General features: G+C 42.1%; 1 protein-coding gene across 5 annotated transcripts in view; it reads left to right on the top strand.

Moving 5' to 3' along the window:
* LOC100878281 (uncharacterized) overlaps positions 1 to 25802 on the top strand; it is a 159411-nt gene that overhangs the window by 118623 nt on the left and 14986 nt on the right. The window contains exon 1 of one of the 5 annotated variants that reach the window (XM_076530343.1): positions 19271 to 19528. The exons of the other annotated variants lie outside the window; for them this stretch is intronic. Within the exon in view, the coding sequence (XP_076386458.1) occupies positions 19439 to 19528 (90 nt within the window). The 5' untranslated portion in view covers positions 19271 to 19438. Of the gene's footprint in view, positions 1 to 19270; positions 19529 to 25802 lie in introns of those variants that run through there. 5 annotated transcript variants of the gene reach the window in all.

Raw genomic sequence — 25802 nt, 5'->3', positions numbered from 1 at the left:
TTCCTTTGTATGATGTGATATTTTACATTAATAAAACATTCATCTATCGTCACACACATGTTGTGAGCGTTAAAGTGTTAAGTATGAAGCAATAGGTAAAAGCATAACTACTTCTATAAAAATAAATTAGCACAGTCAAATTAGAGGAAAAAAAATAACGTCACTATTAGCACAGGAGAATAAATAAATAAATTATGGGTTACCTGATGTAGTATGTACACTAATTCTTTATTTCAATAAGCATTATGTAGATCTTACCATCAGAACCAATTTCGTAATCAAAAGTAAGTTAGCATAGTAAAATTGGTATAAAAATGATACGAGAATGTTAAACATGACACAGTAAAATTTCTATAAAATTTACTTAATAGATATCGTTAAAATTAAAATTTCTTTAAACGTTAGCATTCAACTTGTCGCAATTTCTATGAAATTTATTTAACAACGTTCGAACTGGCGCAGTAAAATTCCTGCAAAAATTGAAGCGCAATAAAATTTCTATAAAACGAGACGCTATAATAAAATAGAATAAAATTAAATTTGCTATAATAAAATTCCGGTATTAATCCTTAAATTGGCGTCGGTGAAATTTCTCTCGAAATCACTGAATAACGTGAAAAAAAAATCTTCGATCTCCAAAATAAAAATACTAAAAAGTGGCAAAATTCTCGTAAAGAAAAAAGCATGGAATCGCAACGAAATGACATTCCAGACATTGGTGTATTTTCAAAACAAATTATCCCGTGGAGGAGGCTATCATCCGAAGTACAAAGCCCCGGTGCCGCTTTTTACGGTTATTATTTGCTCGGAAGAATTCAAAAAATGAACCGCAGAGCCGCGCGAATGGAAGAGGAAGAAGAAGAAGAAGGGAGTGTTGGCCAGCTGGTAGGCTAGCACGAGGGGGAAAGGAAGAAAAACTAGCGGGCGGTTAAGGACGAAGAAGAGGCGGAAGAGGTCGGCAGAAAGGAAGAATGGTAAACTGGCGAAGAAGTCGTGGTCGATGTACCATCACCGTAGCCGCGAACGAACGTAGAAAAAGGGACTTTTCAGTGGACGTTGACGCCGACGCCGATACACGATGTTTCTGCAGGATGCTGAGTAGATAAAATCGAGGAGAGCGATGTCTACCTGTGCAGAAACGTTTACGTATTCATACACCTTGCTATTTGCAACATTTTCCTTTCCCCTTTCCAGAGCATGTTCTCTGTCGATCAAGTTGCTCCGAAGAAACTTGCATTCGCGATCGACTTGTTTGTACACCTGTCACAGATCTTGATACAAATTAAAATATATAATTTGACGGAGCGTATTCACGATCTTGTATAAGAGCGAAAAAGGTGTAGCGCAAAAAGCATTCGCTGTCAATTGAGGTTAACAGGTGTTATGCATCCGTTGCATAAGGTTACTACGTTAACCTTATATCATTTATTATAATACTAAAGTAAAAGATTTTTGATATCTACGAAGATAATTTCGTAATGTTCCTATCACCAAAGCTCATTCGCAATAACCGCACTCGGAGTCTAACCATAGGCAATAACTGCACTTCTTCGATCCTTACTTATCCTGGCACTTAAACCATCTACGTAATTGACTGCGTCTAAAGCACAATCTCCTAGGTAACCTTACCGGCGAGTCCATTTGTAGACCTGGGATGAAATGATCTTCCTTCATCTTCTCCCTCGGCACGACCTTCGTAATCCACACAATCAATAAAGTTCTTTTCGCCGTGTACTTATAGGTGCCGACAGTAACCGAGGGATTAATGCGTAAAGTGTGGAGAAACATTCAGGCTCAAACTCCGCTGCTCGAAGAAACGGAATATTTTTTTCTTGCAAAACGAACACACGAGTATACTAATTGCGGTTACAAATCGTCAGGCGAGGAAATCGTATTTGTACATCGGAGAAAGGATCCAGGATAATCGGGATGATTTAAGGATCGCAGCAGCGCCAACAAGCAACGAAGATTGCCGCCAAATGGAGTTCGTCTTAAACATGGATATTACTCAGGCTTCTATCAGCGATTAATTAAAGAGAACATCGAGATTGCTCCCGTTTCTATTAAGTGAGAAACCGTTTAAGAGACCGGATTACCCTCTCTTGCTTGGTAATTTTAATCGTCCGATAGAAAATAAGCTTCTTTCAACCGCGTGAAGTCGCTCGTGTATCGTACTTAACGGTAATTATGCTAATGGGCTAATAAATTGCGCGCCCTTGCGTCTTGTATATTTTACAACTTTGTGGTGGTTCGACAGAAAAATTTTGCCGAACAAGAAATTCGTAGAGGTGCAATTTTAAATAAGGTGTGTACTTTTGGGTGCAACGTAGGACTCGTTTGATTTGAAATAAGGGTTATGCGTATGGACACAGGCAAGTGTGGAGATAGTTACTGGGTTCAATTTTTCAAATAGCCAAATTTGGAATTTTCAGAATGTTCAAGTCCTCGAAGCTCTAAATCTTAGTTTTTCAGATTTTGGAGTTTCTAAGCTTCTAAATCGTCAATTCTTCTACTCTTCCAGTTTCCAATTTTTCAATCCCTAAATAGGCAAGTTTGGAATTTTTAGAATGTTCAAATCTTCGAAGCTCTAAATCTTAGCTTCTCAGATTTTGGAATTTCTAAGCTTCTAAATCGTCAATTGTTCTACTCTTCCAGTTTCCAATTTTCCAATCCCTAAATAGGCAAGTTTGGAATTTTCAGAATGTTCAAGTCTTCGAAGCTCTATTAGCTTCTCAGATTTTAGAATTTCTGAGCTTCTAAATCGTCAATTGTTCTACTCTTCCAGTTTCCAATTTTCCAATCCCTAAATAGCCAAGTTTGGAATTTTCAGAATGTTCAAATCTTCGAAGCTCTAAATCTTAGCTTCTCAGATTTTTGAATTTCCAAGCTTCTAAATCGTCAGCCCTTCTACTCTTCCAGTTTCCAATTTTCCAATCCCTAAATAGCCAAGTTTGGAATTTTCAGAATGTTCAAGTCCTCGAAGCTCTATTAGCTTCTCAGATTTTGGAATTTCCAAGCTTCTAAATCGTCAATTCTTCTACTCTTCCAGTTTCCAATTTTCCAATCCCTAAATAGCCAAGTTTGGAATTTTCAGAATGTTCAAGTCTTCGAAGCTCCATTAGCTTCTCAGATTTTGGAATTTCTAAATCGTCAGTTCTTCTACACTCCCAAGTGTCTAAACTGTAATTATCGAATCGTCGATACATTCACGAGATGCCGGAATCTATAATCGCGTGTGACGTTTGATTCGTCGAGGAAAGGTTTAACCGTAACTCGTCACGTTCTGGCAATTATACTGATCGAGAAATCGCGTGATACGTTATGATCGGTTCTCTGTGCATCGACGTCTGTCTATCAATCTGCAAGGGACAACTTTTACGAAACACGTTTGACGTAAAAATAAGAAAAAGCCATGCTCGAGCGTATTTCTGTTAAAGTTATTCGAATAAATTTGATCGCAGTTCCATCGTCAAAAAACAGTAAACGAAAAGAAAGAGCTCTGTCTCGAATTCCTGTTCGAGGCGGTAAAAGAAAAAGCGACTCGTTGCGTATCGCTCGGTCTTGAACTGTTACGAAGTCTTGAACCCCCTGACACCGTCATGGAAGAACATAAAGACTCGTTTTGTGAAGGTTCGACACGTGTGGGTGCACTCGGCATCTCAATAAGGCCTACTGTGCCACGCTCTTCTCCCTCGAGCTAGTCGTTTCTGCTTACGACGTTGCTCTTAAATCAACGCTGATTTACGGTCTACCTTTTTTTCCTTCTTCCTCTGCCTCTTCTTCTTTCTTGCCTTGGTTATTTCCTTCGGGAACTCGTTCGATTCCTTAACGCCTCGCTTGTTCGCCAACGATTAATTCGCTACTTACTGTCCGCGTTTATGTAACGTTGCACAATAAGTCATTCTCAGGGTTCTTACTATACGTGTTCGGGAAGTGTCGTTCGGTTGATTTTCTTTTTTCGTACTGAAATATGGACTCGGAGCTATGCGTAATTGATTAACCAGTTGGGACCTGAAATACGAGATAATCGAATAATTGGTAAAAGAAAATATTTCGTTAACAAACTTCCACTTATGTACTCTAGTTACCGATTGATACCACGAAACGAATCTCCGACACACAGTTCTCGTAACTGAAACAATATTTGTAATGATAATATTCGAGCAAGCGCCGTTAACGATATAACTTCACATCGAGTGTGATACTTGTCAACGCACATATGCACTTTGCCTTCGGATAGAGACGTCGTTATCGCTGTGCTATACTACATTTTTCTGAGAGGAAGGAGCGTTTCGTTTGGAAAAATCAAAAGGGCCGACTGCACACGTGTTGCCTCGTATAGCGACAGAAAGTCGTAAAACTGCTCGAAATGACGCTGTCAGATGGTGTACTAATTCGGGATACGAGTTCTTTTTGATCCTCGAGACCCAAACTGGGATGCGCTAAGTATCTAATAATTTGAATTCTGTAAAATTACACGACGTTACTGAAACTGAATCTGCAACACGTTGAGCAACCGGTATCATTCATGACCAGTGATTAACGAGCTCTGTGACTCATTGTGTGTTCGCATTCAATGTTCCACCAATTCTCAACGCATTAACAAAATTTTCCAGTCTCGCGTATATAAACTGTGTTCCTCGAGATAACGAGGCTCCCTTTGTACACTTAAATCAACGTTACCGCGTAGATAAATTTGCAAACGTTGTTTCGCCGACGATACATCATCATTATCAAGAATATCCCGTGCATCGAGGGTCTCGTGAATCAATCTGGGACTCGTACGAAAACAGACAAACGATCTCGTGTTAATTCGAAACACGCGAATGGCTAATGTTCATTTAAACGCTAGGTGCATCCTTCGGTAAACCGTTCAGCGATCGGTAAGATAATAATTAAGAGCAATGAAACGTATAAGCGAAACCAGAGAGATGGATAGAGAGGGCTTCTCAGATGTCTTTCTCGATCATCTACCTGGGTCTTCCTCGTGAGCAGACCAACCCGAGAGTCGGAGCATTGAAAAATCTGTCCGCGGGTAATTTTACTACCTTCTTTCCTTTTTCTCGATAATAATGGGTAATCTTCGAGGAAAACGATCGAACCACCTAGCTTTCCTTTGCGTTTTATGTAATTAAGCGAGGAGAGGATTAATGGGTCGTATAGCTGGGTGTTCCTAGGGTTTGTCACGTTTTATGATGGATCAGGATGAGGATCGATGGGTCCTTGAAGGATGATTCGTTACGAGAGGACTCTTGGAAAAATATTGTTGGAGCTTCGACGTTGGATACGTAGGTTGCTATTCGTTTTACTTGTTACATTATTAGGCGTTATAGTCCTTTACAAGGTGGAGGACGCTGGAAAAATACTGTTAGTTAGCTTCGACGTTGGATACGTAGATTGCTATACGTTTTACTTGTTACATTATTAGGCGTTATAGTTCTTTACAAGATGGAGGACGCTGGAAAAATACTGTTAGTTAGCTTCGACGTTGGATACGTAGGTTGCTATACGTTTTACTTGTTACATTATTAGGCGTTATAGTTCTTTACAAGGTGGAGGACGCTGGAAAAATACTGTTAGTTAGCTTCGACGTTGGATACGTAGATTGCTATACGTTTTACTTGTTACATTATTAGGCGTTATAGTTCTTTACAAGATGGAGGACGCTGGAAAAATACTGTTAGTTAGCTTCGACGTTGGATACGTAGGTTGCTATACGTTTTACTTGTTACATTATTAGGCGTTATAGTTCTTTACAAGGTGGAGGACGCTGGAAAAATACTGTTAGTTAGCTTCGACGTTGGATACGTAGATTGCTATACGTTTTACTTGTTACATTATTAGGCGTTATAGTTCTTTACAAGATGGAGGACGCTGGAAAAATACTGTTAGTTAGCTTCGATGTTGGATACGTAGGTTGCTATTCGTTTTACTTGTTACATTATTAGGCGTTATAGTTCTTTACAAGATGGAGGACGCTGGAAAAATACTGTTAGTTAGCTTCGACGTTGGATACTTAGATTGCTATTCGTTTTACTTGTTACATTATTAGGCGTTATAGTTCTTTACAAGATGGAGGACGCTGGAAAAATACTGTTAGTTAGCTTCGACGTTGGATACGTAGGTTGCTATACGTTTTACTTGTTACATTATTAGGCGTTATAGTTCTTTACAAGGTGGAGGACGCTGGAAAAATACTGTTAGTTAGCTTCGACGTTGGATACGTAGGTTGCTATACGTTTTACTTGTTACATTATTAGGCGTTATAGTTCTTTACAAGATGGAGGACGCTGGAAAAATACTGTTAGTTAGCTTCGACGTTGGATACATGTCAGATTTCTATATCCACGTGTTAGGTTATTAGGCATTGTAATATCCACGCGTTAGATTGCAACGCACAGTGATAACCACGTGTACCAACAACCACGTGTGCTCACAACCACGTGCAAGACTAATACGCGCATTAGATTACTACGCATACTAATAGCCACGCATAGTAATAGCAACGCGTCCAAGATCCTCCACGCTACCGTACACCCACGCTTCGTGCAGTAAAGCGTGAGATTCGCCAAGCGATCACCCCGTCAAATCACTGATCCCCGAATCAATCCTTCGGTAACTCCCTAGAAGAAACTTACAATATCCTCACGTAAGACGATAACTCTTCGTCCCGTAGCGACATGTTAATTCACAGTTGTGGGAAGCCAGAAAATAATTAAGTCCCGGGTTTCGTTGATGAGCAATGAACGCCGTCGGCGTTTTCGAGGACGAAGCTGAACCCAGGCACTGTTCTATGATGAATCCACGAATTAACCCAAGCCGTGCAGCTTATCTATCACGAGGCCAGACATTATGCAACGGCTCGTTTTTCTTCTTCCAGCGAAGTTCCTTGAAAGCGTGTAGCTCGAGACAAACATCGTCTCTTCTCGTTACAGTGTTACGTGTGTAAATGGCACGAGCCTCGGATTCATGCTTTGTCTGTTAGAGTGGAAGGTGCATACTCGTTTAACACTTTGACCGTCGCTCAAATCGTTGAAGTTACAGTTATGTCATTTTCCGTAGTTTGTTATTTTTTATAATTAGCTTCTTCTGTTGAGCAACGCGCAGTGATTAGTGTAAATGAATCGAATACAAATAGAATGACCGATTAACTTCTCTCGACCCTTTTTTAACGTCCATACGTCATCGTATCCGAGGTAACAGGTCTAGGACGTTTACCTTTCGACCTCTTTCTGACGGATCAACCTAAATCAGGGCTCTTTTAAAATCAGGCGCAGCTGTTCTGTTAGGTGCCAGCATACTTGTGCTCGTTGATAAAGGCACGACAAGAATCGAATCGAATTACGAGATTGATGATATCAGATTCACTTTCAAATCTACTTCGAAGATTCAAGCTGACACTAAACTCACATAGTTCCAGCGTTAATTGCGATTCGAACATTAGTGCGCAGCATTAGCGAAATCTCGGAGCAAACATTTCGCTACACTTTCAACAGCCTTTCCATTGTTTGCGTCTCGATAAACATCGTTAAATTCCCATCGTTGAAATCCAGAGTCACCTCTTTAACTCCGTAATTGCGATCATGAATCACGTAATGGGTTCACTATGCCCGAAATTTTCAGAGGTTTAATTCCACCCCACTTTGTGGAATTCCCTGGATTTTACCACGGTTCTTTGTGCGCGTTCGAGGCTGGGATTAAGGGGTGTCAACAGCCGTCCGTCACTGTAGAAATCACCAGGAGACCTCGGGACACGCTTCGTCGTCTGGATGTCTCGTGTTTCTAGATCCGAAGCAACCTTCCGACTGTGTGTCACCTCGTAGAAGACCAGGAAGATGCTTATCGAACGTCCTGACCGCTGCGGTTCGTGACGAGAATCACGTAGACCCCGAGTCTTCGTTTTTTCTTTGTTGCTGGAAAACTCGCGGCTGGATAACGTTTCTTAGCCTATCTATCGAACCTACGGAAAGCTTTATCGTAAGCAGATTAACCGCGTGCTTTCACAGACGCGTCCAGCCGTTTCCAACCGAACCGTGAAATCGTTCCTTCTCTTCCATGCACCGTTACTCCTTTCGAGGTGATTGCTTCTTCTAGGATGCTCCATTCCGGGGGATAAAAGTGACCGTCCTCGTCGTTCGATTTCAACGTCCGAATGATAAACGACGGGGTCTTTGATCGCGTCACAGAACCTATAGATACGCGGAGCGTCAACCGATTCTCTCTCAGTCATTTATTTGACCGAAATACTACCGCCTACGACTTTCCAACTCGTGTCGGAGCTTTCTAGTCTTCAACTTTTAGGACTTTGCGACTGGAAGTTTAGGATTTTATTAGGAAGGCTTAGGAAGTTTACATGTTTGAATTCTTAAAGAAAGGTTCAAAAACTTGGACATCATAAGGAGTGAAGGATATGAAGATTTTAAGATGTGGAAGCTTAACCCTTTGCACTAATTAATTTCTTTTACCTACCAGCTCCTGAATTTAAGATAGATCAAAAAATAAAATAGATCAAAAAAGGGGTTCTCAATAAAATGTATTGCAACAGTGTGGAGCAGCATGGATTTTATTATAAGTAGTAAATAAATGAAAATATATTTATTTATCTGACTTAACTATAAGATCCAAGAGAAATATAATATTGAGCCACACTGTAAGAGTGCAAAGAATAAAAAATTTGAAACTGCAGCAAATTTGAAGCTGGAAAATCTAACACTTTATAAATCTAAACAATTGAAAGTTTGGGTCCAGGAAAATCTTTGAACGGAGATTTAAGAGTACCCTAAATATAAAAAAAGGGCGTGAAAAAAACTTTAGTGCCGATGACGAGGGCAATGTTTGTTTCTTCGAAAGTCGAGTCCGGGATAATAAAAGTCACTCTGGATGGAGTTTCTTTTCAGTGCCAAAAAGGGGAAACAAAAACGAAGAAACTCTGAAGAGTCACAGAAACGCAGTCTCACACGAGGGCTCGCGTGTTTCACTCGCGTTTACGAGTCTCTCTGTCCAATGATTGAAGCAGAGAAGCTTTTAAGCGCGACCCGGAGCGGACAAATTTTTCGAGTGCCTTTTTTTAACGTGGCGCTTGCCACGAGCACGAATGCGCCTATTGCCGCGGGGAGAAACTATAAAAATTCTCGTAAAATGTCCTGTGGACCCTTTCCGAAGTTCTTCAGGGTAGTTTGTTGCGCACAGGAATTTATTCGAGTTTGATGCTGTAAGACTTTGGGATTTTGGAAGTTTCAGACTTTCGGACTTTGAAAGTATTTTGTCCTTGATATTTTGGGACTTTTAACCCCTATTATTTTCGTGACACACTCGTACTTCAGCTGTGATTTTACTCGAATTTCAAGAATGCTTCAATTTGGAGTTCAAGTCAAATTATTTGCATTTACATTTCGACTTTCTGTGTCTGTTTTAATATCGCGTGAGCACCTGACAAATAAATCATAGGACAAGAGGTTAAATAAATATATATCTTATTTTCTCTAGAATTTTACGACTCCGTACCTCCACATCCACAGACCTTACAAATTGAAATTTCCCCCTCAAACCTCGGTAATTAAAAGGAATGACCAACAATAAGTATGAAAGGCGTCCTTTTATAAACCGAACAATGAACCGTATAGAATCGACGATAGACAGAATAGAGAAGCTTGAAACGGTTAACGTTAATTAATTTGCGTTCGTGAGGTCGCAATAACGGCGCCACGTAGCGACAGTTGTAGCAAATGGCAACTGTACAAATATCTTGCACGTGTCGATGGAAAACGGTGGGAAAATCGTCGACTTTTCCTCGGGTCTGTATCTTTAGGACGACTTGGCAGGTGGCACGTTACGGTCAGCCCTCCAGGGATTCTCATTTCCTTCTTTCACAGACGCTCCCGTGAATTTTCTTCAATTTATTTACCTCGAATTTGCAATTCAATCGAACATTTCCGCTTCGAATAACACGTGTATGCATTTTAAACGCAACAAGCGCTGAAATTGTTGAACGTGTCGTTAATGCATTAGCATGTAACTGAATTGAAACATTGGTTTAGCGATAATTACTTTGTTAATTAATTTGCAATATCGAATTAATGATCGCGGCGAATCTCGAGCGATCGCGCATAATAATTCGCTAACGTTCTTCCGCATAGATTATGTAAATCCGGCACAAAAAATAGCCGTTGCTTTTTTCGAACACGAAGATTAATAGTTTGAAATACGTACGGTAATCGAGTTTACGCTTCCGTCTAAAATTTATAGGATACTTTGGAATTTTTAAATTTAGAAATTCGAATTCTTTGTCTTTCCAAAATCGCTAGTACCGAAAATCGAAGGAATCCTAATTTTAATATATGAGAGCCTAGCATGAACCTGTTAGTCACATGTGTGCTAGCCCTGCTAGCCCATTTTCCTTCAGCACAAGTATCGAAACCGAAGGTTCTCTAAGTCTGCCCAATTTATAGAGAAGGTCACGATTCCCTTGAAACACCCTTCGGTAACGCTTATCAATAAATTGCTGTTTGCCCGAAAATATTCTCGCGCAGACGACAAAGTCACCGATAAATCCTGCACGCAGGATGTTTTCCGTGTTTCTATTTACAGAAAGTGGTTCACCGGTGCTCGCTAGTCTGTCGATAGTCCACGGTGTTTACGGTTCGATCACGAAAATAAACTGTTCGGGGTTAAAGTTGAGCACCGAGCGAAGGGCTGATACGACCTCCGTTTCGAATCGTCCAATAGGAAGTCGGCAACTATCCCTACCCTCTTCGTCCACAAGCAGATGTCACGCAACCGATGCTTCGAAAACTCAGTGTGATCCGAGCTCAACGCGCGATAAGTGGTTGATAAATCTCACGAGTGAGCTACTTCCCGTCTCGAGTGTATCTAGTGCTTTTTTTTCTTTTAATGTACTAATGCTCAACGTGAACTTTACATTGAACAACGTAAACAGCAGCGAAAATGTGTATCACCTTTGGAATCGTCAAGGTGATTATTCAATTATTTTTTCTGAAGATGATGTCACTTGAGACTTAAGTGAGCAGCTTCGATAAGGATGAGGTTTATCTTAATGGGGCGTAAAAAGGAATTTTCGGGAATTTATTTTGGAAGTGAATTGATTTTTTTTTTGTTGGAATAGGGACGCTGTAGATTATTTTAAAAAAATTGTCGAGGTTATATGTCCATCGTTAGTAGAAATGCATCGTCAGAATTGATTTTCTTTTTATGATGGTAAGGGAAGAAATTATAGACTGTGTAGAAAAAATTGTTGAGGTTGTACGTTCCACACTAAGCCTCGAAATTAAAATTTTTTTCGATTATTCAACTAAACGTCCACATCTCAAATGCATCATCAAAATTGAAGTAATTTTTTTTCTTTAAAAGAAGAAGAAATAGTAGGCTTTTTGTAAAAAATTGTTAAGCTTGCATGCTCCACATTGAGTGCCCAAATTAAACATTTTCTTGATCATTCAACTAAACATCCACACCTCAAATGCATCATGAAAATTGAAGTAATTTTTTTCCTTTAAAAGAAGAAGAAATAGTAGGCTCTTTATAAAAGATTGTTAAGTTTGCATGCTCCATATTAAGTGTCCAAATTAAAAATTTTCTTGATCATTCACCTAAACATCCACAATTCCAATGCATCATCAAAATTGAAGTAATTTTTTTCCTTTGAAAGAAGAAGAAATAGTAGACTGTTCATAAAAGATTATTAAGCTTGCATGCTCCACATTGAGTGCCCAAATTAAACATTTTCTTGATCATTCAACTAAACATCCACACCTCAAATGCATCATCAAAATTGAAATAATTGTTTTTCCTTTGAAAGAAGAAGAAATAGTAGACTGTTCATAAAAGATTATTAAGCTTGCACGCTCCACATTGAATGTCCAAATTAAAAATTTTCTTGATAATTCACCTAAACATCCACAATTAAAACGCGCCCTCAAAATTGAAGTAATTTTTGTCCTTTAAAAGAGGAAGAAATAGTACTGTTTAGAAAATATCGTTGAAGTTCCATGCTAGGCGTAAATGTGAAAATTCCTGAATCGTTGACTAATCGTCGGATTTGAATGCATTGTCCAGAATGAACGGTCATTGTGATGGGTAGATAAGAGAATGTTTGTTTTGCTGACGATTCAGCCGATAACCGCGGATCGTTGAACAATAATGGACAAAGTTTGCTCCAAAACCTTGAAAATGACAGACGTCGTTTGGCCGTAGCCGAGCGCAACGCGGAGGAATCTGCAATGCAATTCCGTTTCAATGGCAGCCGTGGTTCGCGTCTCTACCCTTGCAGATAACTAACTATTGTTTTCTTTGTTGTTGCAGGTAAGTGACTGCAAAGTTCCGTGGACGTGGCACGCTCGACCTGGCATCGGTGAGTAAAACGTGTCTCGAAAGCTTGAAAAGAAGGAGCCCCATCGTCGGGAAAAGAAAGGCCGCAACGCTCGAATCGTTCGACGGCAAAATCGGAATTCATGGGGCTCGAGATGCATCGGTTGCTACGTCATGCGAGATGTGGCCTTGCTTAATGAATCGACAAGAAAAGAGTAGAAAATGTCGATGCAAAGAGATAGAGACAGGACGGTAGAAACGAGTTTCATAATAGCCTCGCCGAGACACGAAAAGGATTAAATTTGGAGCGTGAAACGGAACGGGGAAAAAATCCTCGAGTACTTTTCATTCTTCTGTTTCGCGCTTGGTTAACCCTTGCGCTGCAGACTCGATTCATAATTCATTTTAATACCTCGCTCGATATCGGCAAAACTTTCTTTCGTTCATGATGCATGTCCACAAATAGGGTTTATTCAAAGAAACAACTCGATAGAAATCGGTTTTGAACTCGTAGTAAATTCCGAGGAAGTAGAAAAAGAAACGCAATGTGACGAAATAATTGCATCGGGGCAGCGACAAGCAAACACACGGTGCAAGAGCAGATAAACTTTTGAAAACTTGACTCATAAATCAGGAATCCTTTAGGACGTGCGAGATGATCGTCTCTCCGGTATCTTCGTGGACGTCGTTCTACTCGTATGGAAATCGAAATTGTGTCCTGCAGTCTGTTCCCCTCCCTCCCTGTCTGTCCCTTGCATATGCAATTATACGCGGGCGTTCGCCTCCTTTCAGCAGAAATGAATCTACGATTTTTACCAACGCGACCAGATAGTATTGATTAATGGCCAGGCGGTTCATAAATTTTACTGTGACGATATATCGGTCAGAAAGGCCGATGATTGATTTTTCCTAGATGGCATTGATTTTAATTGAAACTACGGACTTGACTGGTACTTTAGCTTTTCCGCGCGCTGGGGAAATTTACGAGGGTTGCATTATTGGACTAAATTGCTACATACCTAGCTTGAAATTCAAGTTGAAATTTCTTTTCATAGATCATAGTATTCTGAAGTTATTCTACGTTCTAAAATTATCTGGATCCCAATTAGATTCTGGTATTAGATCTCTATATACCAGAGACTGTTGGTCTTTACAATACTTGTATCAATAGATTTCACAATGCTCCATATGTTTAGATTTCTGGTAAAACTGCTACATGTCTACTGATATAATAATAGAGATGTTGAAATATAATAACGCGGTTCAATTCCTCATTTTTCGCGGGAAAGTTTCACCACTTCGCACGCGACAAATTAGCAAAGATCAGATATCGGCGACCATTAACGAGGGAATAGAAAGGTGCTTTCGTCGACCGCGAACGAGCACCGATTACTGTTCTATCGGTTTCGCGCCCGTTTTCGTAAGAAAAGCTTGTGTTTCATTGGAGCAATAAATTCGCAAGAGCTCATTCAGCAGAGGCATCGCACGACTAGTAACGAGGTAGAAAAGGAGAGAAAGGGCAGAGACCGGTCCTCATAAATTTTGCGATACGTTATTGGCGCGGCCGAGATACGATCGATTGAAATTAATTCCGACGCCTGGCATCGCGAAGCTCGTTGAAACGCGAGATTACGGTTCGGACGTTGGATGTACGGCGAAGCCAATCACCGGCCACCGGGGAAAAATGTAATTCGAAGCATTAAAAATAGATACAATCTTGAAAACCGCGTGAGGCCGTGCCGCTCATAAATCAGAAGTCGCCGAGGCACCGCACGGGACGACGATGCAACACCGGTTCTTCGCTCTCTTTGTATACGCTTATATACTTACATACTATGTATAGAAATTGTGTTTGCGTAATTACGATCTTTGAGCTGAACGATCCACCAATAACAAGCACTCCTCCGCCTGTCCTTTTCTCCTCTCTCCAATTTAACGACCGCGTATTTCAGCCACTTGAATGCGTTTTCAAGCGTTTTCGGGTTCCACCGTAAACTGCAGCGAACACAATCGACATCAAGTTCGCACATTATCGCTTCAGATTTCAATCGATTCCTGTCTACATTTTTCGTATCAAGTTTTTGCTTAAATCACGTCTGTTCAGAGCATAAAATAGAAGATAATGTGCAAAATCATGCATCAAGTGCAACACAGGAAAGAGCACAAAAATATTCATAAGTCTGCGAAAAGTCGGCGGAATCCAGTTCGCCTCGACACAGTTTACTCCGATTAGAAACTCGTTCGTCGTTCATTAGGAATCGATTAACGAGCGATCATGGTTGACCGAACGACACCTGATTAATACTTCGCGATCTAGGTCGCGCGAGATAAGCTAACGAGCCTAACAACCTGGTCCGCTTCTTTCGTTATACGCCCCTTGAACAAAGCTCGAGTCTTCCATCGGTTTTTCTATTCGTTAGGGTATGCGGTTTGTCAGTCTCGTACGCGATGTAACGCGGTGATCTAACGTTTAGCAACGTGTGATGGTGTAGGGCAGTGATGGAGAGATTTTTAGCATTTAAATTTTGAAATTGGTAATTGTTTAGTAAATGAGTGGATTATATTTCTGAGTGCTTGTCTGATATGCAGCAATCAGTGTGCAGTGCTATGTGGGGATTTTTGAAGTTGCGGACTTGGAAATTTGGGAATGTCATTTGGAAATCTGAGGGTACGGAGATTTTGAAATTTGGGGATCCGAGGTGAAGAGATTCAGAATATAAAGAGTATGAGGAATTAGAAAGTGGAAGAAAGTGGGGTTTGAAGATTAGTAACTGAGGAATTTAAAAACTTGAAAATTGGGGTAGTAGCGAATTTAAATATTTCCTAACTCGAAAACTAAAAAGCTGAGGAAGTAATGTTGAAATTTAGAAAATTAGGAGTTTGAGAATTTGGTAATTGAGACATACGATAATTTAATACAAAAAATCATCTGATCTGACTCCCGAGTGTTCACCTGACCTGATATGCGAATCAAAAAATTGAACGACTCTTTGCGAAGTATCAAAAAAGAAAGTTTCCACGAGCGCAACGAGAGAGGAGCAGTAAAAGAAAGAGGAAAGATCGAACAGAGGGAGTCCCTCTGATGAAACGGCTAATTAATTTTAGTGGTTCCGTGCATACGCTCCACGAAAAGCTGCATGGTGCACACGTATGCGACGCACACGCGAATAAAGAAGAGCGTGCGCGAGTACACCGACAGTGCTCGTCTATACTTGGCCCGTTGGCTATGCCGAGAGACGAACAGTTTCTCAAAGGTCCTCGAGTGCATCGTATCACGCGGTTCTTTCCTCTCTTTCTTCTCTGATTTCATCCGATCCCGGTTCGTTTCACTTCGTTCCGTATATTTATCTAACGCGCGTTGCACCGATACCGCCGAGGCCGCGAACAAACGCCCCTTTAACAGACCATTCTTTCATTTCGCCAGTCGGCCTAACGCAGACAACTCGATACGCTGTCGCTTTCTTGCAGTTCAGTGAGGAAAACACCGATACTGTGTATTGTGCGGTGATTACTTTCACGATCTTGTGAATTTGCCTGCTCTTCTTTTCTCGGAGGGTAAAATTATGACGATAGATAACAACGGGATCAGTGAAGAAAAGTGATGTGGTTCAAATACTACAAGGGATACTACGACGTGAGAAAGCTGGAGCTGGAGCTGGTGAGTCGATAAGCCTTTCATCGAGCTTGTAATTCGGTTTAGAACCGATTACAAGAATTTCGGCGTTGGTAAATAAACCCTGCCATAAATCAGGATTTAGACACGTGGCTATAAATCAGAGCTTTTTAAGGATGATATCGATCAAGCACCCTGTTACAACAAACGTTCTATTGAATTTAACCCTTGGGATATTTACTCCTAATTACCGCATCAAGACGTTATCCTCTTTGCAATTAACGCTTTACTACAATGAATATTTTAAAGGCTTAACCCTTATTCGGTTTCCACAGTCTACTGGAAGCGTCTCTTTATTGACGTCTCTGGTGGGTCGTTATCGGTAGCCGAAGAGCGAGATAGAGTCCGCGGTGCCGAGGGAACCGAAGGAATTCCAAAAAATATCTTGATAAACGCGTAATGGAACAGCCGCGTTTAGGAGTTGAAAGTCCATGTGGAATTTCAATCGCGTTACGACACGGTCTTCCTCGAATATTTCCAGGCCAATGCGCGTTTCCTATTTACCTTCGTACAAGAATTCCCTTCCGTAAAATTCAGAGAGGATAATTTCGAATCGACGCCGATCGGTTGTTTCTTCATCTTACAAAACCGAAAAGAAAACAGGATACGAGCCACGTTCCCACGGCAGTTGGTCCGAATTTTTCAGAGGTCACTTTTGCTATACAGAGTCCAGCATTATACTGTAAAATTACGCTTCTGTTCACCAAGCCGAGCTACTTAGTTTTCAAAGCAAGACTTAAACGATCCAGTTGGCTCGAATAAAGATTTGCCTCGATGGTTTGATTGGGTGAAAACAGACCGAACCCTTTCCATATACAATCTACTGACACGATTCTTTGCCGTAAACATTTCATTTTCAGTATTTATACAACCTCAGGAAATTTGGGTATTTAGAAATTTCAAAGACGGTATTGAATATGTACGCGTATCTTATTTTGTTCAGAACCTTCTTAAGATCTTTCTAAAATTTCTTTGAACTTTCTCTCGACAAACGTTATCGATCAGATCTTCGGAATATTTTCGTGAAAAATGTCGGAGGAAGGTGGTGATTAATCGGCCATTTTGTACGCGAAGAGGTTCGATAAGGAGGAAGAGAGCGTTCGAGTCTCGTGAATGACGTGCACTGTCTCGTTCTTCGGCAGCTCGTGCAACGATAGTCTCCTTCTTGGACTTGTTCCAGTCGTCCGGTTATTTCGACGCGTTTCTTCGTCGGTTCCTCCTCTTCTTCTCGTCGTCCCACTTGTAGCGTTCAACCCGATGCGTTTCTATTTTGGCGCCGTACCGACTGACTCCTCCTTCTTCCCCGTGCAACACGTTGAATATTCCGAGTATCCGGTTTCGAGATGAAAAAAACGCACCCCCGGTCGCTCGGGAAAAATGATACGAGAAGCACGCGAAGAAGAGGGGCGACGACAGGTGGCGAAATTATCGTCGCACCCTCGCGAGATACGAGCTGTCTCTCCGAGTTCCAGCCGCTGTTTAACTCGTGAAAAATATCTCGTTGTAACGTTTCGCAATTTCTTTTTCTTCGCCTCTGAACCGCGGAATATTCTTTAAAGCCGGCTAAACATATCCACCCTCGCGACACCGTTTGCAGAACATTCGGCAACTTAAATTTTGCGACACGACATTCCGTATACTTTCGAAATTTCGATGACGAGGTTAATCGCTTACATCGATAAAACAGCTGTTTTCGATCGGTGACAAGTAGCGCAGGACGCTCCTCGTTTAGATCTTGAACTAAACAGCTGTTTTGTCTCTTCATTTATTTATACTCCCACGTACTACATTCGCGTCACATTTCATCGGGCATCACGATTCTGGCTTTCGAAACACGTGGTCGACCGCGATTATCTATCGACTGTGAAAGAACCGTCGCCAAAATACGTACAGTGACCCGCTGTGCTCGGTGCCAGACAGTCGGTTCGCACGAAAGCTTCGATATTCCACATAGTGCCGAATTCATGCAGCTTTTGCGCGTTGAAAGGAAATTAGCGAGGGTTTACCTGGACGAGACTCGTTCTTGCCGCCGTTGCCTGAGCGTATATTGACCTGCCACGCACGCAAGAAAGGATTGCAGGGCGCGACGATCGTAAACTGGCGGTCGAGGAACGCGGAAAATTCAGCCAGTAATTTTCGAATGGTTTCATTGTTCCGGGGACGTGGCATTGTTCCGTGCGATTTTACCGCGACAAAGGTATAATAACGTTAAGCGATAGCCGTTCGAACGAATCGTGCGCGACATCTGGAACGAACGACAGTTGTTATCTTCTCGAGTTAATACAATCAGCCTTTTGTATACATTGTTGCAATAGAAATGATATCGATTGGACATCGACCGTTTCTTCGTGCAACTCCGAATCGAAAAGATACATTCGAGTAAATTAATTTTGAGCATGTATGGTGAACTTGGATCGGCAAGTTTTAAAAAATACTTTGCTTTTGGAGATACCCGTATAGATATTGCGTTGGAGAAATAGTTAATTTTTGGGCAATTATCTTATAAGATTCATTAGCATATTTATGAGAAGGCTTTAGAATTTTGGAATTACCCAAATAGGTCAATTAATTCTGAGGTCTAATATCTCCTATGGTGCGAAATTTGGTCCCTTTTGAAAGGAGGGCCAGTACTCTAGGCGCCTACGTGCACGTTTACAACACGGTACTGTTACGCTCGTAAAATCCGATGATCCATAAAGTCGGGCGTCGGTAACGAAAAATTGTAGCGAACAATCAATTTGCTCTGGAAACCGTCCAAAATCGAGTCACATCTTTCTAACTTTCAAGACAGTTTTTTAACGACGTGAAAGTGTCATTTGCCAGTATTAAATAATGTATTTTATGAAACCTTACGACTTGGTCCAAAAATATATTCGTCTCCCAATTTTTGCGAAATAAGTGTTCGCGAAAAGTTTGAGAGGGTGTCATTCGTCGATCGATAAAATTGAATCGAAAATGTAAACGGAGACTTCCTTTTTATAATCGGAATACGAAGCGAAGAGTATACCGATCGATGGATCGGTTGCTTACATTCTTGGAGCATCGATAATATTGGCTCGTTCCATTCATTACCGCGAACCGTCAACAAACGTTCTGACAATCGGTTGGCCAGATAAAGCTCGGCTTCCGGAGGATTTCCACGTCAGCGAGATAAAGCGAGGCGACGAAAGGAAATCCAAGCGTAAATGGTCGTGCGGCTTAGGGGTGGCTTTACTTTCGTCACCGACCACCAGAGTGTCGCTGCCGATAATCGGTAGGCCTACAACCCTGACTGTCAGTCGATTCGTGAAGCATCATTCGTGCTGGTCACTCCAAGTCGGTGGTCTTCTTCCTCGATGAAACGTGACTCGATCCGCGACATCGTTTGTAATTGCAAATACGCGCTAGAGATCGGTTTCGCGGTGATTGACCCTTCCGATGTGGCGTTGAAAAGAAATTGTGATGTGTTTAGGCGAAACTTTGGGATTTTTTAAAGTTTCGTGGACATTGCTGAACGGTTGCTGCAAAATCACTCCGAGGAATCTAACCCAGGTAAAGTGAAAGACTCGTTCAAGTTAGGGACAATATTTCGTTAGCAATTATGTAACTTTTATATAATTAATAAGTTTATTTACGCGAGGTATCGGTAAATCCTTAAACGTAGTACATCGTTGCGATAGTCACGTTCGACTTCCTTTTCTTTCTTGTTGTCTAAATTTTGGTACATTTAAATATTTCTCGATATACAATAATTTTGTTGGAAAACTTTAATTTTCCGAGTCACCGTTACACGTTTTGGATAATTTTAGCCGAATCACCGTTAGAAGTTTCACAGACCTGGGTCTGGAATGACCTGGCTCTGGGTTTCTATTCGAGGCTCAAACGAAATATACAAAGGAGTACCTGTACATCGAATTAACGAAGTGTTCGAACTCGGTGAAAGCGAGGAGCTAATATCAGTTTTCACGTTCCGTAATGAGAATTCGATTTTCGGCATTTTCTAAAATTCCTCGAACGCGAGATAACGCGAAAGCCCCGTTAGAAGATCGACGAGGATAAAAATGAGGCATTAGCGAGAATCTCTTCCAGTTACGTGCCACTCTCGATGGTTTATTTATAAGTGATTCACACTTGGAGAGACGTCGCACGATTATAGAATCGCCTTATGCATATTCCCGTGTCGGCGGGCAAATATAAAGCGGGCGATTTGGCGCCTGGTCAAGAGACAGTCTGCGAATGTCCGAGGATATATTCTCGATTCCGTGAAACGATGGGGGAGAAGGGGACAACGAATCGAGAGAGCGAGACAGCCCGATGGGAGCGCGTTTGAAGTTATTTTGAAAACTGGGCTGGTGCATTGACCGTATGCTGACTGCAATCCGCTCGTACGGTCTGCCGACCGTCTTCTCGCGTGCTTTCCGGGAATGCCAACCCGTGTCGTCCACCTGGCATACCGACACCTCTATCTTAACACCTAACCCACTAGCAGATGATACGGATAAGCCTTATCTCTCTCATAAATTAGCACCTTCGCTATTATACCGCGCTGTCATAAATTATTACTCAAATACCGACTCTTGTTCGAATTAATTCGTTCGGACGTTGGCACGCAGTGTTATACCTACCTTAAATAATTAGTTAATTATTTATTTTTTCGCTGAAAGAAATGTAAGGCAAGGGGTTAACGGTTAACGCGTATTAACCGGGGATTGTTCGACAAGCTCGCTGACGAATATCGAGTGAACCCTGGTCATGGATTCTCACATTTAGGAGACATTTACGACGTCTCGTATATAGAGAGAAGCGTCCGGTAACCGCGTGTAAAGCCGCGAGCGTATATACCAAGTGACTGGCGCCTTTTAACGAGCATACTTTTGACATCCTTAAGAGGGCTTCTATAAAGCGTCAGGAAGGGTCGTGACAACGACCTTGCCGACGTCCGGCCAAGGAGAATGGCCCTTAGTCATCGTAGGAATGTCGCCTAACGCATGCACTTCCTCTATCTGTCACGAAACGATACGTTACCGTGTATCGAACGAGTATCGAGTATATTTTTAATGGATCTCCTCGATCGTGCTCCTTCAAATAACGGACCCGCGATTCCCATTACTTATTTAAGAGCTTCAATTCGATATCTACTACTTTCTGAAATTTCTTCGATACCGCAAGAAGAAAATCTCCGTTCGGAATAATAATATGGTTAGGGAGAAACAGGGTTTTGTACGATTTCCAAGTACAAATCAGTGCATTCTTGTTGAAATTCGTCCCAGGCTTCGTCACGGTTCTACTCTGAATCGGTACCTGCGACCCCGTTCTTCTAATTCCAAACAATTTCAACAACACTCGTTTATCTAGAACACCAAGTGGTCTTGGAATAACGACAAAACATCGTGACGTTGTTCGAAGGAAGAAGCAGGCCAAAGTCTCGAACGATAGAATCGTCCTCGTAAAAATAGCCCCAGGTACACCCTGTCGTACAATCCCCCGGCACTCTTTTCCTTCGATTTGCGAGACCGTAAATCCAGTCTCGCCCCTCGTGGCAGGTAGCAGCATACAATGTATAATTATAGTCTAACGTACGATTTAATTCTGGTTCACCTTCGCGCAAATTATTCGCGCGTGCAACCAGTCCCACAAGCGACAAAGAAGAATCGATGCGTCTTGTTATTCAGGACCAGTCCTCTACGCTTTCGAGGGGCCACGAAATTGGACCGAAATTTAAAGGTCTCCGCTTCGTTCTCGCTTTTTCCCCCACGACTGCTACACGGCAGCCAACTCTTTATGCAAATTCTCGCCGGACCAGGTAGCAAGGTCGTATTTTAACGAGAATATCCTCCAACTTTGCCACTTTGAATTCGCACAGGTGCAAAATTGGGTGCAATAACGATCCTCCTTTCTCGATTCGAACGATCTTTTTTAACCGTGCAATTTTTTGGTTAACGAAAGTGGATTCTCGCGATATCGGTATTTCGGTATTATCGCCATGCATTGAAAATTCTTGAATCTTCTTTTCAGTTAGCTTTCGATCTAGCTTTTCATTTAGTTATCCATCTTTCCGGCAAATGCCGAGAGTCAACAATATTCGTCAGCCGACAAATCTCTCGGAACGAGAGAGCAGAAACGACGCGGAAATTCCTGCGTGGCTAAGTTTTCTCTCTTCCTATTTCAAGAAACTCGCGATGCTTCTGACTACTCTCGTCTTTGAAGACCCTTACCAGGAAATGCACACAGAGAGAAATTCTGCCTCTAAGTTGGTCCGTTTCTACCCATTCTCTTTTCTCTTATTCCTGTTGCTCTTCCTCCTCTTCGTCCGTCGCTGCTACCGTTGCCACGGCTTCCTCCTCTGGCCTCCGAGAACGATTGCTCGTTCGTCACGAACAGGTGCAGGACTCGATAAAACGAAACAACTCTTCGATTTGCGGTTTACGCGGAAATTAGTCGCGGGGAAATAGATTTAACCGCAACCACGGCTACGACAGCGTCTAATTCGCGGCAGGATCGAATTTCGCGAGGATCGTTATCGTCGAAGGAATCGTGCCACGGTAGCGCTGCTCTTACGGTCACCGTTTTCACCGGTGTCACCTTGGAAATTCACGTTTCGCTGAGTTAACGTTAACTGTATCTCGACGATTAGGGTCCACGCGACGTTGCGCTCCGCGATTTACCGGTACAACCGCAATTCTCCTCTTCCTTGTTATTCGGTGCAACGTTGACATCGGATCGTGGAAATAGACTGTGCAGTACGTTCTCAAAGTCAAGTTCTACAAGGAAGAAGTCTGAACTTTCTACAAAGTTGGAGTCTACAGAGATTCTAAGGTCAGCGCAGGTTCAAATAAATAGACTACATGTCTTCTTCGGTGCCATAGGATTTTCATTTCGAACATCTCTTGTATTTCTGATGCTTACGATAGTTACAAACGTTTAGAACGAACATGTTGTATGAAAGTGTTTCATTTGGAAATTCGAGAGGCTTTTGCCAGAGCACGTAGATATTGTGGCGGTGAGAATCGCGATTGACCCGGCGCTTGCCACCCCGAAGACTAAAAATCAGCATAAGAAAGGCAAATAGCCGTTGCGAAGGGAGTTATCCCCGGTGGTCGCGCGTGCACGCACATCGTTCCGCACTTCCAGGCTCGTCCGTTCCCTTCGACGAGGATCCACGCCGATGGTAATGGTCCTTTCGTGGTTGGTGGTGGTTAACTACCATGTTTCAAGGACACCCGGCTCTCCCTCTTCGTCCCTGATCGTCGTTCGCTATCGCGGATCTGCACCGTGAAACTTCTGACTTTACTTTGGCCAAACGCTTGGTTCCTCTTCTTTTTTCCCCTCCTTCTCGATTCTTTCTTCGACTCGTTCGCGATAGGTCGTCCCGTTAATTGCACGATTTTTCATCGATGGAAAGCGAACGGGCCTTGTCTCGTAAGGAGCGTGAAAAATGTCGGGGGTCCGCGCGTCGATTAAAACGCGATTTTTATTGCGATACGTCGAATGAGCTCCTTAAATTTATTCGCGCGTCGAGTGGGACGTTTTTTGTGCGCGATAACGCGACGGATCTTTGAGAAACGAAACAACGATGAATGGACACTCGTAAACAACCTAACCCGTACGAAACTGCCGTCAGTTATTTACGCGGATAGATTTTTTTGGATATGACGTCAAAACTCGATGGAGATCGCGAACTGTGGGAATTTCGAAACGACGATGATCGTTCAGAATCTTGGATAGATCCTTTCCTCGATCACCTTGGGATACTGTCTATGGTGTCGAGAAATACAGGTATCCACTCCGGGTGCACGGATCGTGCAGGACGTTTCTTGGTGTCATTGTAGTGGAAAAACGAGTCGCGACACTCCCATTCACTAAATTCCTTTCTTTCATCGGCACCGATTGCTCGACACTTTTCGATCCCTTAAGTTTTTTGGCTACCATTTTGACAAAATAAAAATACTCGATGGAATTTCTATCTTTGCCACAAGCAACTATTCCACATTCGATCTTATAATTTCTGTTTAGGGTTAATAGAACAAAATTACATCAACTTCTACTTTAAAATTATCATGTGTCCCCAACGCAACCCTTCGTCTCGTCTGCTTCGTTAACCCTTTCTCGTTATAAAAATGTCAGAAGGACTAATTATAAGCTGTGTCTGACATATCCGTTGAGTTTAACGTCACAACAAAAAAGCAGGGTTTCCCAGAGAGCTTACGCGTAAAGAAACACGTGGAACGTCAAGCAGTTGAACGATATGAGCGATCGATCGTGAACCATCGAAGAAAGATCCAACCTTAATCCCTGCCAGACACGAGACTCGTATTAGGCACAACATATACCGTTAACTACAGGCTGGAAGTCGTTTACCCGACATTACATACGTGTTCGTATAGAAACTGTCGATCGTGTATGCATCGTTTGAACGCGCGTACATAGGCGTGTTACCTATACGTGGATTTTTCGACCTCGAACATTGAAAGTTGTACACGAGACGGACGCGTGCCGCTCGAGTTCGGCAATGGTTTATGATGGAGCGGAGATAGGTTGTAGGTTAACGGGCTAACTTGTCTCGTACGTTAACTACGATAACATTGTGGTTAATGCAACAAGAGAGTCGCGTGCTTTCTCTTTGGCTCGTTCCCGGGTCTACGGGGAGAGTCAATATCGATCGAACGACAAGCGACATGGCAATCGTCTTCGTACGCTTATCTTCGGTAACAGTTTCGCTCGTAAAATTAACGCTTAACTCTATGGGCATTATAAGCCCATTTCGGTGCCTAGATTATCTACGTACGGAATTAGAAAGTTTATGTTGAATACTTACGATTATGCTTAATTAAACTTGCAGATCGCGGTTAATCTTACGGCTGGACTCTACGATAAAACGCGGTAGTGACGAGATATGAATTTAGAATTTTAGGCTGTCGGAAATTGTCCCGACTTAATTACTAGTTCAGGACATTCAGATCACCCGATTTGAGAGCAAGAGTCTCCGTTTCTTTCCGCTGTTCGGAGCACGTGTTCGACAGCCAGGATTTTGAAGATCGTTGAATCACGAGGATCGATTCCAAGCTGCGGTGGAGTCTTGCCTATGCTATCGGAATTCCGTCATCGAGGTGAACGGAATGAGATTCCTTGGTCGTGGCTCGAATACCTTTGCCAGTGGTTATTACGGAGTGCCGCTAAATAGTAAAGGTGTGTACGTGTAAACGCAGAGGCGTAGAATCGCGGTCTCTCTGAACATTTCGCGTCTCCTATTCAATAAATTTCCTCCAACGGCTTCCTGGTTCCCTTAAACGGCGTAATTCTTAATGAAATTATTCGCAACTTTTTTCTCAATCGTCTTTTTTCGTTCGTCCGATCGTAACTATACCGTCGATAAACAGGATAGTTTGCGAGGGAATAAAAAGTTCGGCGAAGGGGACGTTGCGATTTCTTGGTTGGAACTTTCATCATAAGCCGACAACGAAAGTATGCAATTACGTGTCACGATCCCGCTGCGAGGAGAAAGTACCGTACACGGCAAAATCCTCGGCTCGATGCCTTACGCCATTGGACGCGAGTTAACGTACGCGACAAAGCTGGAATCTAAGCCAAGGCTTGGCATTACCATCGGGTATCGCTATTTTACACGCCACCAACTGTATCTCGTGGCTCGCCATCGCGTGCACTTAATGAATGAACATCGAACAACTGCTTCGAATTTTCGCGCTGCTACCTTCCAGCATTTGTGGAATCGCTTCATTCCGATCGAACTTACAGACCCTGTTTTTCATCTTTGATATCGTATTGCGCATTCCTCGTAAATTTTAGTCGACATAGTTGCTGAATCGAT

Source organism: Megachile rotundata, chromosome 4 (genome assembly GCF_050947335.1).
Source record: "Megachile rotundata isolate GNS110a chromosome 4, iyMegRotu1, whole genome shotgun sequence".
NCBI lineage: Eukaryota > Metazoa > Arthropoda > Insecta > Hymenoptera > Megachilidae > Megachile > Megachile rotundata.
This window is presented reverse-complemented; position numbering and strand designations above follow the sequence as displayed.